The 15,507-nt window shown below is 39.0% G+C and overlaps 1 protein-coding gene across 17 annotated transcripts in view; it reads right to left on the bottom strand.

The window, feature by feature from the left end:
* Positions 1-15,507, bottom strand: part of Hdac9 (histone deacetylase 9) — an 855,384-nt gene that overhangs the window by 233,767 nt on the left and 606,110 nt on the right. For all 17 annotated transcript variants that reach the window (XM_060367035.1, XM_060367042.1, XM_060367053.1 and 14 more), the window contains one exon: positions 8,367-8,500. In XM_060367035.1, coding sequence (XP_060223018.1) covers positions 8,367-8,500 — 134 coding nt within the window. The remainder of the gene's footprint in view (positions 1-8,366; positions 8,501-15,507) is intronic.

Genomic DNA, 15,507 nt, shown 5'->3' on the forward strand with positions numbered 1-15,507 from the left:
GGGAGCTCAGTCTGGGCACCAGCCAGTTCGAACTACCCAGTGTTCTCTTCAGGATAGCCTAGGTCAAGAACCACATGCCAGAGAGGGTGATGTCTTCTTCCCAGATACTGTGAGTAACCAACGTTTGGAATATGAAAGAAGGATAGGAAAGTCTTTCCTGACTTTAAAACACTACATGCTTTCAACTCATCTTAATGTTATTTCATTCAGTAACTAGAATTCAATTAAAATATTTTAAATGTTCTAAAACCCTTCAGAGAAGGGAAAACATCATTTTACCATAAAAGTCCCCAGAAATAATAAACATATACATTTATGTTTTTAACTTTTATTTATTTACAGCAATTTTAAAATATGAAAATAAGAGCAGGGGAGCCCAAAACATGATCTCTTACTATAACTGCTCAATATTCATAATCTTATGAAAGATGATTTCATAACTTATAATTACTATTTAATTATAAAAATTTTAAAGGTCTGGCTTAAAACACTTTTTTTTTTAAACTAGTAATCAATAGTGTAACAAAGTTTCTTTCAGTGAATATTTTGTGTCAGCTGTACAGGGAAGTTTTTCAAAGGCTAAAAGCTCTATAACTATTTGTTTTTTAAAGCAGAACTCAATACTATTCTAGAAGCCCTGCTTCAGTTTCCAGGTTCATACAGTAGGGCTATATTCTGTTTCCCCTTGCTTTTTTTTCCCCTATGTTAATACTCACAGTCTTACAGAAGTTTTAAAAAGCTAAAGCATAAAAGCTCTTTACAATCTACAAGTGACTTTTGTGCTTATCTGTCTGGGCCCACTGAACCATGATAACACAAGACACTTCTTGAAATATACGCCCATGGCTTACACATCAAACCTAGCTCGTTTGTACCCTCTCCAAACCACCATACTCTTCAGAGACAATTCACAAGCCTCCTGGTTTGAGCTTGTTACTTTGTAGTTGGGTTCTACGGCACAAACATGTTTAAAAACTGTGTGCAACCTAGAGCAAAGAGTGAGCAGGTATGTGCTGCCCTCTAGTTAGAGTAACTCAACAAAACAAAGGTTTAGCTGAGTTTCCATTAACTCTCAGCATTTGGTGCTTTGCAGCCTTGATGTCAAAAAACCTGTGCATTTCAAAGGTTTCCCAACAGAGACATACATTTCCGTATTCTTTAAACAAAGAATATTTTGAGTTCAGCTTTGTATGCAGGAAAAATTTATTACAGGTCTTGTCCCCAAGCTGTTGGGGCATCTTATGATTTCCCACTAAGCTTGGTCTCTCCTTGAGAAGTCCCAGAAGGAGCACCGGTAGCTTGGTTGCGTCCCAGACTTGTTTGGTAATTACTTTGTGTTGGCTCTTGAATAAAAGAGTTAAAGCATTTCAGCACAGTGTGTTGCTTAGGTTTTTTTTTTTTTTTTTTTTTTTTTTTCTTATGAATTAGGCGAAACAAAGTTATTCAATATTAGTCACAAAGAGGCAATGCAAATTCCACATAATATGCAATCCAACAAAAGCATTATAAAATGTTATTATTCTCAAAACAAATGTGAGAGCAAGCAAATGTCTGTGGGTGGCTTGGTGGGGCCGGGAGCAATGGAAGCCTCTGGAAAAACAACTGCAAGTGCATTTCTGACAAATGATGGGTTAATCTGCATCTTTCTTCCCCACTGGAGAGTGCATTCTTCTTTTGAGGAGCACACATACTTGGACACTAGTTAGCTTATTCCTGAAGAAGACTCGAAACGACCCCTCTCAGTCCATTTTTCATGGTGACCCAAAAAGTTGCTGGCTTTGTTTTTTTTCCCAAGAGAATCACTAACTTCAGTATGAATGATTCAATGGGGGGGAAATAAATGGTATTGGCACGGAGGCATACTAATGGCCTCAACTTTTTAAAAACAGTGCCACATCCTGCCAAAAGAGGTTAACCCATGAAACCACCATGTTCTAATATAATAAGGACGAATGTTTTCTCTGGCGCTAATCAGGACCGCTCAGCGGTGCCAAATCACACCATAGCTCACAGACTAACAGCAACGTGTTTACCAAAACATCCTCAGGAGTTAAGTCTTCCTGCGAGCCAAGAATGTACATCTCAGCTGAACTCCACAGCAATCCTGATTTCATACAATATCAACGCTGGAAGCAATCTGAGCAAATACCCTGCCTAGTACCTTCCTGTAGAAGTGAAAAGAGCCAATCATCAGCAAGGTTAAACGATGTAAGATGTACAGATAATTAAAGGCAGAATCAAGGTTAAATATAATAGTGAAAAACTACTTGTGCAGAATCTATTTCGGTTAATTTAAAAAATAAACATTTGCTCTGTAGCTTTCTCCCTATATATTTTTTTGGAAAGAAATAATCCTTTTAATGCTATAAAATGATGCTTTTTCTAGGATACCATTGTTGTTTCATAAGCAGAAAATTACCTAGTCTGTTGGGTGAGAAAAGCTGACTTCACTCTGCTTGTCAGCAGAATGGAGCGTCCTTGTCTGTTGTCCAGGGTTAATTGCAAGTTAACACAAAATGGAGCCAGAGGAAGAGCAGGAAAGAGGGGAAGGTTATTCAGCAGAAGGTCTGGGGTACTTCCTCCTCACTCTAGTGCAGAGCCTCGGTGTTCTTTTGCTTGCTCACTGAACCCCCTGATGTGCTCAAGACACTTGAGAGAACCGACCTTAGTCTTGCTCATTTCTTCCCCTCCCAAGCCTAATCAACAGGAACCTTAATAGTCACAGCAATGCAGAGCCAGTGGCTCAAGGCCCGTTAAGACTGTGACTATGCGTGTACTCGTGTGAACATTTGATCCTTCTGCTGACCTGAGCTGTGTCTTTTTCCTTAGCCTTCTACTAACAGGGCTGTCTAGAAAACACAAATGCTTGATGAGTACCAACGAACAGCTGTATCGCTGTTGTCAAGGCATGGTGACCACTCATGGGATCCCATATTAGCCATACACATTTTCGGTCATTAATCCTATAGGTTAATAACACTGGGGTTAGAGATTAGAAGTCTGTGTTTAAACATCCCCTAGAGTATTTGGATGTAAACTAAAGTTTAAGATTTCATTTTGCGCAAACCCAGGTTGATTTCTAACAATGGATATTTGCAATGACCTGGAGAGAAAAATAGTCTTCAAAGTGCAAATTATGATTTAGACAGTGGGAAGGGATGTGTTGACATAGCTTGAATTCATTTTTTTTTCATTTGATTGTCCTTTTCTGTGAAGATGACTATATTCTGTCTCTTATGAGCAAGTGATTGCAGAGCACATTGTCCCTTGAGGATGCTGTTCAGGAATCAGAGAAAACCTCCCAGCAGACCTGACACTCAATCCCTGGGGAAACAACCCACAAGGCCTAGTCTCTTCCTGTTCACATAGGACCTGCAAAGGGAGCTCAGGTGTCATGGACACTTCAGAAGGAGCGCACTTGGTTCTAGTTAAATCTATAGGGCACCGACTGAACAGCTGCACCCAGCATGGCTGCAACCCACCTTTCTCTGTTGGAGCGAGCTCTGGCAGGCAGGTTTCTCATTGCCTTTGATTCCATTAGAAGGTCAGCAGTGAGAACTAGGAGGCCTTTAGGGTAGGAGGTTTCCTTGCTTTTCAACTTGCCAAAGGTCCAACATGCCGCTCCTACATAATAGTGGGTTGCTTTATGGTTTTTATTCCATATTTTATTTTTTTCTTTTTATTTGTTGTCTTTCCTTTTTTCTTTCTGCTGTTTTTTGTTTTGTTTTTGTTTTATAGAATTGAAATTTTCAAAATAGTTTTGTATGAGATAGAAAGCTTAGAATCTTCAAAAAAGGTTTAATAATATATAGATACATTCATATAAAATTATCTTGTAAAAAATGCTTAAAGAAATCCAAGAAGAACATGTATTTTTGCAAGTTCATTTAGCAAAGGAGTTTCTCAGGGGAGTTCTGCAAAAGAGCATAGCTTCTACTATGTTTAAAATGTACCAAATTTCTTTGAAATACTATGTTTATTTTATTTATTTTTTCCTCTATTTCCTAGTTAAATGAATTGGGAAGAGAAAAAAAAGAAAGGTCATGAAACTATTCTGTTGCCTTTGGGTCTATGTATTAATTTTATACAAGTAAGTCTCCAAAAAACCATTCCATTTGTTTACTTTAAGATTTCTAAAATTTTATTTTGAATATTTCCAAAACATCATCAGAGATAGACATTACATTTTGAGATGTATAAAATTAAGTGTTTCTTTCTTTTTTTTCTTTTTTCTTTTATCAATGGTGTTAGAAATTAGGTGAAAATCTGTAAAATCAAAGAGTAAAAACATTCATCTGGGCAATCATTTCTTCACTTAAATACCCACGGCCGCACCCCGCTTTGATTTAAAAGAGAGGATGGTGCCCACGCTGTACTGAGAAGCTTTGAGAACATGGCGCTTAGTCTACATGAAGAGCTAGCGCAAGGCAAGCCATCCGGACCGGTGGGAGACAGCATGTATTTTTGTGCTGCTGTGATAAAATGGTCTGAGTAGAAGCAACTTCGGGAAAGAAGGGGTTCACTCTGGCTTACAGTTCCAAAGGTGTAGAGTCCACCGTGGCAGAAGAGAAGGCAACAGCCGGGAAAGCGCGGCAGCAGGAGCAGCCTGCTCAATGATCTCATTTTCATTCACACCCAGGCCGCAGAGAACAGGAAATAGGACAAAGCAGTGAACTGCAGCAGCCTGCCCTAGTGCTGTCCTTCCTCCAGCTCGGCTCCACCCACAACATGCTGCACAACATCTTCAAACAGCACCACCAACTGGGATCATGTGTTCAAGTCCATGAGACTGTGGGGACAGTTCTCATTCAAGCCACCGCACCAGGCAGGAGGAGCAACAGTTTGTGGCCAGACTAACTCCTGAAAACACCAAGAAATCAAACAGAACACCCAGTCCCCTGCCCTTAGCTGTCAGTTGTTTTATTTGTCCAGTTAGGGGTTACCGGTTCCTAGGAAGTCTCCTACTGACCTACTTATGTAATGAGCCTGGGCTACTCTTACCCATTCTTATCAACTTTACACTGGTGGCATTTCTTTCTGTGGTTTTTGTATCAAATCAGGCAGGGTTGTGTAAATCCAACTCTGTGTGGTTTGAAATAATACATTCATATGTTTTAGGGATTGAAAAGGATGAGTGGACAGAAAAGAATGAAAATTTTAAGATCAGTGGGAACCATACTATATTCTATTCATTCCTACATTCTTATACATGCGTTCTTGTGTGTGTGTGTGTGTGTGTGTGTGTGTGTGTGTGTTACTTCAGGTGATAAGTTTCAGAAACAGCATGACCCAATAATGCATTGCAGTCAATGACCAGCCAGTGCAAATCGACTGGAAAGAAGGCGGCTGCTAGGGCACAACAAACAGCTGCATGCGGGAAAGATGCAAACAGCAATGCCTAGGCTGACAAAGGACCAAGACATGGCCAAGCAGAAATGCCTCCTCAGCAGATGCGAAGGTGAGGTGGGGATGCTCACAGATATAAACACATCTGTTCATTAAGGTCCATCTACCAACAATCCATCTCCTCATTCTCCTACCTCATTGTGCTTCTCACATGGGACATTTGCAGAAAAGACTGGTTTAGCCCCCAAATCCTATTATCCTAAACCATGAAATCTTTAAAGATAACTCTAAAATTAACCAAAGAATATGAAAGCCCTTTGCCAAATCATGCAGATGCCAATGGTAAGAGATGAAGAATAGTCCTTTACTCAGGGAAGGAGGAATAAATGCAGCTCATTTTCCTTCACCTTGGGCTTTTCAGGTAAAGGAGACAATTAATCAAACGTAGGAACTTGTAATCTGAGAGCTGTTTGATAACTCCATCATAAACATGCAATGAAGCGTGTGAGACCAACACTGTCCACTCTGCTTTGGTATGCTCATTCATGACCTCAGCTGCTAACGAACTGTCAGACATTAACAATCCTTTTATGTTAGAGGCTTAATAATTCTACACCACACAATAAATTGTTCACCTAATAAGCTTAAAAATAAACACACCTTGAATAACTTTGCATTTTCAAAGGGAGGGGAAGGGTCAGACAGTTTTAAGTCACAGTATCAAATATAGGCAACTGAATTTGGTCTTGAGAGTACTATGTCTGCTTCAGAATATCTATCTATGTATCTGCATATCTACATCCATCTGTCTGTCCATCCATCTGCCTTATCATTGTTGCTATTTTCTTCTTTGTTTCCTTCATGTTTCCCCTCTGCCTCATCCCATGCCAGGGATTAAGCTCTAACACTAAGCTATGTTCCCAGCCCTTTTTTTTTTTTATCACTTTTAAAATTGTAAGGCAGGTTTTCATCTAAGTTGCCCAGACCATTTTGGATCTACACAATAACCAAAGCAATCCAACAATTTGTGATTCTCCTCCCTCAGGCCCTGGATTAGGTAAGGTCTAGCTACAGTTTTCCCTTAAACTAACTTGAATTTGAATGTTAATTTCGTTGACTGCATTTTGGATAGCTGAGAATAATGTGCTATTTTGAGTTTTCAAATTTGTGCTTGGAATTGACACCAACAATACACAACCTTTAAATGACTGCCACAATCAACCCTGAAAAACATCTTCTTAGAATTTATATATCATGCAAATAGCAGGTATGTTTTCTTATATCTTGAAAATCATGACATTCTCTTTCAGACTGAAGAGATGGTTCGGTGATGACGTGCCGTTCTCACAGAGGCCCTAGGCTTGGTTTCCAGCTGGTGGCACACAGGAACCTGTAGCTCCAGTTCCACAAGATTCAGTGCTCTCTAGCATCTGCATGTCCACGGTGCATATGTACTCATGCAGGCATGTATGTCCACATACATAATAGATTTGATAATAATTGTATTGGTTAAGGTTTCTTTTGCTGCAACTAACACCATGACCAAAAAGCAAGTTGGGGAGGAAAGAGTTTATTTGGCTTAAGTTTCCACAACATAGCCCATCATTTGGGGAATTCTGGATAGGAGCTCAAGCAGAGCAGGAACCTGGAGGCAGGAGCTGATGCAGAGGCTTTGGAGGGTGCTGCTTACTGCCTTGTTTGTGGTGGCTTCTTCACCCTACTTTCTTATAGAACATAGGACCACCAGCCAAGGATGGATGGCCTGACCCACCGTGGGCTGGGCCCTCCCCGCACCAATCACTAACTGAGAAAATGCCCTACAGGTGGATTGAATGGAGGCCTTTCCCTAACTGAGGCTCCTTCCTCTCTGATGACTGTTTCTTGTGTCACATTGACACACAAAATCAGCAATAATAATAATAACAATAATATGTTAAAATAATTGTTATTCTATTGAAGCATAGAGATTTTTAATACATTTTTAATAGATCAGTACAATCAGGCCAGAGAAACCAAATGCTGTTTATTTCCCCAGAACCCAACCACAAAAAAATAAGAACTATACTGAATCCCTTTCATAGATTCACATAAAAGCACAGCTGCCAAAATCCCAAACTCTGGAATGCCCGTATGTGAAGACAATGATGCTGTTTGTCCTGTGAGATTTGTACTGCCCGTGTTTAGTACATGTCTAGAGCACAATATAGACACAGCAAAAAGCTCCCTGATCAAGAAATGCTAAAATCAAATATGTGGAAATATATTTTTCTTTTAAAAATATTTCAAACTCAAATGTAGAATGCTACTGGATTTTAAACAAGATAATCATTAGAATAAATATATCAAACAGGTGTTAGTCATTTATTCCAGATTTTGTAAATTCCATGTGAATCTCCCTGAATTGTTATCCATTTTCTTTTTAACCTCTGAAAGCCTGAAGAAGAAAGCTTTTAAAACGGGCATGGGACTCACCAGAAGTCTAAAATTATGAGCCCATAGGAATATTGATAAAATTAAAAAAATATTCACACTTATCACCAAGTTATAAAGGTATCAATTAGTCACATCATTAGGGAGAGACTTGTTCCAGTGAGAACTGTCGTTCTTTAACCTACCCATTTCATAGGCAGAACTGCATACAACTGAATTGCAACTATAGTTCAAAACAACAAATAATTACTAGTATTTAACACTTTGCAAAAAGTTTCTTAGATTAGCTTTATTCTTGATCGTTACTTGCAATAATTATGCCTTGCTGCATGGACAATAACGTTGTGGTTTTAGCACACATAATGAGGCTATGAGGAAACGGCCACTCTGTCCACTGAACACCAAGAACCTACCGTGTGTCCAGAGCAGAGACAACTGGAGGTCCGGTGCTCCTTGTGTCTCTGACAGGTCATCAATCACAGTGTTTGCCCTGCATGGTTAACATTTTTCTACTATCACTCAGATGAATACTAGCCCCTTGAGATGATTTATTTAAGGAAAGTAAACAAGTGTGGCCAATTCAGGATTACCTCACATTTACTTAGGAGCCCAGTTTCTTGCAGCCGTGACCAGATGCTCTGTATTCGCCCAGCGTGCTCAGGGTGGGGGGTGGAGCTACCACAGATGCACTGATGTTTCAGCATCAGAGGGTCATAGGCAATTCCTTTGAGACAAAGAAAACGCAATCAACGGTTGAGTGATACAAGGTATGACAATGCATTAGAAGATAAAAGAATTAGCCTGAAGCAGCTCTCGAGACCATGTGACGGCTATTTAGCCCTGTGTGTCTGTAAAAATCAAAACAAAACAAAATAAACAAAAATCCTACCCATGGATTAATAGTGCTCACTCCTTAGTTCAATAAATATGTAAAGGGATATACATGCATACATATGTATATATACATATAAGTAACATACATAATGCAGTCTTATCAGCAATTCAAATAATTATTGAGGCCGACAATTAACTTCAATATGGGCTCTAATTTTGTCAGTGAAGTTATAAAGTAGGCAGTTTTTAAAATCATCAAACTTATGAGTAAACTAGAGTTTTCCTTCAGGGTTATTTCTCAGAATAAACTAGGGGAGTTTCCAGTGTCCTCCCCAGTCAGTTGCGCAGTAAGTGTCTTTGCTTCCTTGTGTTTCTTTATAATATTTGCTATAAAATAAGAAATGTGCCACATGGGATGCGGAGAAAGTCCCGAGCAAGTGTGTGTTGTTGACATGAGCACCGCCATCTCAAGGACCCAAATGCCTCAGACTCAAAGGAATGACAAGGCTTTCCCCAAGTCAGGCTCAGAGGAATGCCAAAGCCTTCCGATCTAAATACGTATGTTACAAAAGATTTGCCTGTGGCTAAAACCAGTTTACACAGAAACTATCAAGGGCAGCTTCCTCTCCAATGTTGGTTGCAACCTGAAACTTGGAGAGTTTCTCACAACCTGGCAAGAAGCTTTTGTCTCATCATGCCCCCTCGGTGTTTTAATCAATAATGCCATTGGGGAGCAGATGAAATCCTGAGTGAATGTATACTATTGACCTGAGCACGGTCATATCCAGGGTCCAGTGCAACAGATCTATTGAATGTCAAGACCTGGCCCAAGTACTGGTATTGAGAGAGCATTGGCCTAAAACCAGGATGTGCAGACAGAAAAGCAGCAGCTTCCTCATCGTGGCTGTGACTTTGCGGAAACTATCAACCCTTCCTCCTCCAGTAGGACTGCAATATAAGACTGCTCCCCCAACAGAGACCTCCTGCTGAGATCAGCTAGCCACCTCTTCATTCTACTGTACACAATAAACCCACTTCCTGATTAAGCTGTGTAGAATAAACCCATTTCCTGTTTCAGCTATATACAATAAACCTGCCTCCTCATTCAGTTCTATGTTACATATATGCTGAGTTTCTGAGCTGCTATGTGCACTCTGTCAGAGCACACAGCCACCCAAACCCAGCTTATCAATAAGGGTGTCTGTGTGCCTGTCCTTTCTTCATTCCTCCATAGAACTTAGTTAGGTTAAGTCCAAAGCTATGCAGGTCAAATCAAATCCCAAAAAATGCAATGCCAACTCTGCAGCTTACATGAGACTCCTTAGGGTTCCTTTAAAAATTAGTATCAATTACAATGCCTTCGCTATAGATTTCATAGATAATAAAATTTAGCATCAGGAGTTGGTATATGTAATGTTTTAGTTATACCCTATGATGGGAATATTTTACAAAACTTGTTGAAAAAAGTTATTAGTGAAACATAATACAGGATTTTAGTGGGGCAAAGGGTAATGTCATTTACAAAACTGTCAGTTATAAGAAATTGTTTAGCCAATCAAATATCCTCCAGTAAATGATCTCTCAAGTACATTTTCCAAGTGATGGGGAAATCTACCTGTGATTGGAAATTAAATAACAGTAACAAAAACTATTCAGTAACTTATAAATGCCAGCCACTGACTTGGTACCATAAGTTGACTAAAACAATTTCATTTTCCCCTTGACCTACATTATTATGTTAGAGAAAAGTTACTGAGGATGGGAAGTATTTTCCCTTGAGTGTACTAAAATCATGCAGAAGAATGACATCTGCATTTTGAAGCCATGCGGTAAAAATTATGTCTGTCAGAAAATATTATATTACTCTGCCAAATAATATCCATTCTTAAGACTCACTGGCTTCAAAACCCACCCCTATGCCTGATCCTGATCTCAAATTTTCTCAGCCTGGCTCTCTCTTCCTAGCTGCAGACTCACACACTTATCTATTAGAATGCCAAATCTCCTCTTGAAAGGCTCATGGTTTTCCTAAATGCTAATGCCTGTAATTCTCGATTTTAAACCACACTTGGTGCTCTTCAGTTTTACAAGGAACTTCAAGATCCTTTATTGCTCACACCAGAAACCTGGCTGTCTTCTTGATATTTCCTAGACTCCAAAGGTGTGCCTGTTTTTCCTCCCAAACAGATCTTGAATCACTCACTTCTTATCTCCTTGGCCCAAACCATACGTAATCCAAAGGACTATTCCCTCTAATCTGGACTCCTGAGATAATCAGAAACCAGCTACTTGATTTTCCTCATGTTTCACTTGCCACAGCACACTAGCTACTTTGTTCATAAACGTCCCCTCACGATGAGATAGACATTCCATAAATACAGCACAGATAAGCCCCTTCTCTCCTCTGTACTTTCTTTCCCATGCCTCGCCTCGGTTTCTGTTTCTACAACAAAGGCTTTTCTTACATTCCTCAGAAAGGTCATAGCTTGCTAGCTTGAGGTCCTTCTACACGCTGTCCTATCTATGCCTTAAGTCCTCCCTCACCTGCCTACCCCAATCCTCAACCAGATCATTCCATTTCATTCTTCAAGTCTCGGTTCTGATGTCGCCTACCCAATAAAGCACCATCTGAGATCTGTAAATCACATCTCTGGTACCAGTGTGTCCAATTCCTTAGCTTTCTCAAGGATCTTAGAACTCCATCAGAGTGTTGATGAAAAACTACACAAAAGAATATTTTGTTAATTTTATGTGTTCCTCATTATGGTAAGATATATAGAAGCACAGACCATAGTTGTATTATTTAACTTTTCCATTCCCCGTTTCAGCAGCTATGTTTGGATTAAAGCAGGGTCTCCAGAGCATGCTGAAATGAATAAGTGAAAAGCATCAGTTAATAGATGCAAGACATAGGTTGGCATTTCTGTGACACAGCCTTCCTTGATGGATTCAGTCAGTAGATCTGCTTGGACTCTTGGTGTTTGTGTGGCCATCATTGATACACTGCCCATTTTATGATACACCTTATCTTTCAGCCAAAAAGCATTTCTTTTACCCCATTTTATATTTATACAAACATTTTGCATACTTTTACTATTTTCATTTCATTCAAAATCCAACACAAACCGATATTCTTAAACAAAAAGGAAGATGGTAACAAGAAAAAGAGGCAGGCAGCAAGGAAGAGTAACATCCAAAATATACATTGCACAGGTGTGTCTTGGTGATTTGTCTTGATCAAAGTGATTTATAAGTTGCAATGCATATTTGGAGCTGCTTAATAAATTTTCAACTTCTGTTACATACTACAATAAATGATAAAATAATATAAAAATAATAAGCATAATATCTACCTCAGTAAAACATTCCTTAAGAGTACAAAATATAACCATTATGTTGTTTTACTATTTCTACTTTCTACAAAATTCTAAGCTTATTTAGATAGTAACTTTCCGCCTTTTATTTTTTTTTCTTTTTACAACACACATTGTCAATAAAACTCAAATTACAAAACAAGCTGTAGCCCTGCAAAACTCCTGCTCAGTATCTGCAGATTGTAACGCAAAGACCAGGAGCTCTTGGAAAGGCATTTGAATTTAAGGAAAAATATTTAAGACCTGGAGCCCCAAACCTCCAATGACTCATCTTAATGATTTCTCAATGAGGTGCTAACAAGTAGACAGTAAGGTGAGACATCAACCCTGTCTTTCTCCTGCCCTTTCCTTTTCTTCTCCCCCACAGAAACAGGGGATCTATAGGGTGGGAAAGCAGCCTGCTCTTCTCCTTGAGAACCATGAGGAATTCTCTGTTCATTTTATACTCTCTGCCCCAATGCTTACGACTTGTAATATAAGCCCAAGGACCCATCTATCTCATGAAAATGATAATGTAAAATAGTTTTAAAATTCTTTACTTCAGTAGTAAGTTTTCTACAACAGACACCACACACACACACACACACACACACACACACACACACACACACTACACTCACCATACATACACACACAGAAATATACACATATGCACAGATCACACATACACTACACATACACACATACACACAGATCACACACACACAACTGAGAAGTTTGGATGTTTTAGATAAGTGTGGACTCTGTGTTTTCTGTGTTAAATGGGATGATGTATTTGAAGCACCAAGGGCATTGTCCTTCCTGTTTTTATTCATTACTTGTATTTGAGTGACTTTTCAGCCCAGGGAATCTATTTCTGTCTACAGAAGTGTTCTCAGTCTAGTAAGGAGTTTAGTTTGGCTGAGTCCTCAGGGTCAATGAGAAAATTTGAGTCTTGCATCTTTAGACAGAAATACTATTAATCTTGATCCCTAATTTGTAGCGTTCGATTTCTTATTTCAATTCTGGTATCTACCTGGAGAGTCACACTTTCTCAGGAAATCTGTTAAAAGCATTAATAAACAGCATTTATTAAAAAATATTCTAGGGCCAAGCACTAGCACAGTACAAAGCATCACAGAGCATCTCTGCCCAAAGCCTATATTTGTGTATAATTTTCCAATGTTTATCATAGTCCAGTTGCTTCACTTTATCACATCTAGCTTATGACCTAGTAATAAAAAAGTGAGAGAGCCACAAAATAGTTACATGAAGTCAGAGATCCTCTCAAAATAATAGTAAAAACACACTTAAAAGACAGAGATTCAACCACCAGCCAGAGAACGTCCAAGGGACAGTTCTAGGACCCCACACATATCTCACAGATGTATAGCTTGGTCCTCATGTGGGACCTCTAACAGCAGGAGCAGGGGCTGCCTCTGACTGCTGTCTGCCTTTCCATCCCTTTCCCCTACATGGACAGCCTTGTCTAGCCTCAATAGATGATATGTCCAGTCCTACTTGATATGTCAAGGCAGGTTGATACCCTTGGGAAGTTTCCCCTGAGAAGAAAGGGAGAGGGGCACAGCAGGAGGAAAGGGGAAGGGAGAAAGTGACTGGGAGGAGAGGAGGGTGGTTAACTTCCTACTGGGATGTAATGTTAACTAACTAACTAACTAATTAATTAATTAAAAAGACAAAAAAAAATGACTTCCAAATGGTAGGATTACCAACCTTCGGAGAAAGGACCCCAGTGAGTCTTCTATCCTCCCAAACTCTTTCTTCATATATTTAATCCACTATGAACTAAAGACCTTATGGTAAAGAAAGGCTTTGAACTGAACGTGTCTAAGCATTTCACCTGTTTTTATTACCGAAGAAAGCAATAGGCAAACTATTTGCATATCATTTATATAAGTTATATTAGGTATTATATGTAATCTGCGGATCATTTAAACAAACTACACCTATCAGAGTCTTCTGTGACATTAGGGATCTGGAACCACTCTCCCAAGGGCACTCAGAATGGCTCTGTTTTAAACAAGTGTCGTTTCTGACAACATCGAGGCAGATGAGCTGTACATGTTGAAATTCTACTCACAACACTGTCTACCCAGAAGGCTTATTGCCTTGACTTCCCCATTCCTACATACCTCAGAGTCCACTCTCACATTTGTTATGATGTCTTTTCTTGGAAACACATATACCAAGTACAAAGTTACTTAATTTTGTTTATTTTATTTTGTGTGGATGAGTGTTTTGCCTGCATGTGTTTATATGTACTATATGTGTGCTTGGTTTTCATAGAGGCCAGAAGGCATCAGATCCCTGGAGCTGATGTTGTAGATGGTTGTGAGCCACCATGTGAGTATTTGGAAACAAATCCTGATCTTCTGCAAGAGCAAAAAGTGCTCTTGCTTGTGGGACTATTTCTCCAGCCATGTAATATTTATTTTTCTGTAAAATTTAATGTGTCGAGTGAGCAAATGATGTAATCTCCAAAACTTTCAGAAGAATTAGTAAATTGTGCCTTTTCACTAGCTAAAAACATTTTTATGATTCACAACTTGTGTTCTTAGCATAGTTAAAATTATATTTTCAAAGTACCAGGTGGAAAAATTGGATTGAAGAAATTCTACCACTGGCTTCTGAACCAACTGTATAAAGCCTATTATGGTATAGAAATTGAATTAAGTACTGACATTCAACTATGGAGCCATGAAAGATGGTTAACCAGCATGTAAGCAGGCAAAAAGGAAAGCCAAAAGTAATACAAATTTGCTAGAAAAAAATGGGATGATTTTTCTGTATTTAAAAATGAGTGTGCACATAAAAACAACACAGAGGACAGGGATGGAAGAAGGGATGGAGAGAGACAGAGACAGACACAGAGAGACAGCTTATGATAATATACTCTAGAAAGAGTAGTGGAAACGGGCCATACTACCCAACTAAGTGGTCATGATTTATAACAGACTAAAAAAAAATGTATTTTAAAAACCTGCTTTAGCACCTTCAAATCCTCAAATCATTGTTCTAAAAAAACTAGTTGCGAAACAAAAAAGGCAGAGGTCAAATTAAATGAAAAGGCAGTGACGTGGGTGAGAAGAAAGTGGATATAAAAAGTAGTGTCTTCAAGGAAATCAAAGAACAACAAATTAAGATTGAGGTTGGAAGCAACACACGCACATTTATAGTTCATAAAATCATCCCGGTGCCATTCACTGGATACAGATATGAGAAGCCGGTGGGATATAAGGAAAAGAGTCACAGCAATATGCATATCTTCAAAAGTAGAGCTAGCAGAACAGACTAAGCACACAGGGCAGAGACTCACTGTGAAGCTGATGAGGATCAAACTGTGGTTGCCTAATGAATGGTTCTCTTTAATTTCTCTTCAATGAATATGTATACATTTTTTGTTACTAAGAAGTAACAAATATCTAGTATTTTAATCACTTAATTGATATTTTAAAAACACCTTTGTTCTTATTCTATATGTGTGGGTGTTTTGCCCACATGCATGTCTGTGTGCCAAAGTGCC

Source organism: Meriones unguiculatus, chromosome 1, assembly GCF_030254825.1.
Source record: "Meriones unguiculatus strain TT.TT164.6M chromosome 1, Bangor_MerUng_6.1, whole genome shotgun sequence".
In the NCBI taxonomy this organism is placed as follows: Eukaryota; Metazoa; Chordata; class Mammalia; order Rodentia; family Muridae; genus Meriones; species Meriones unguiculatus.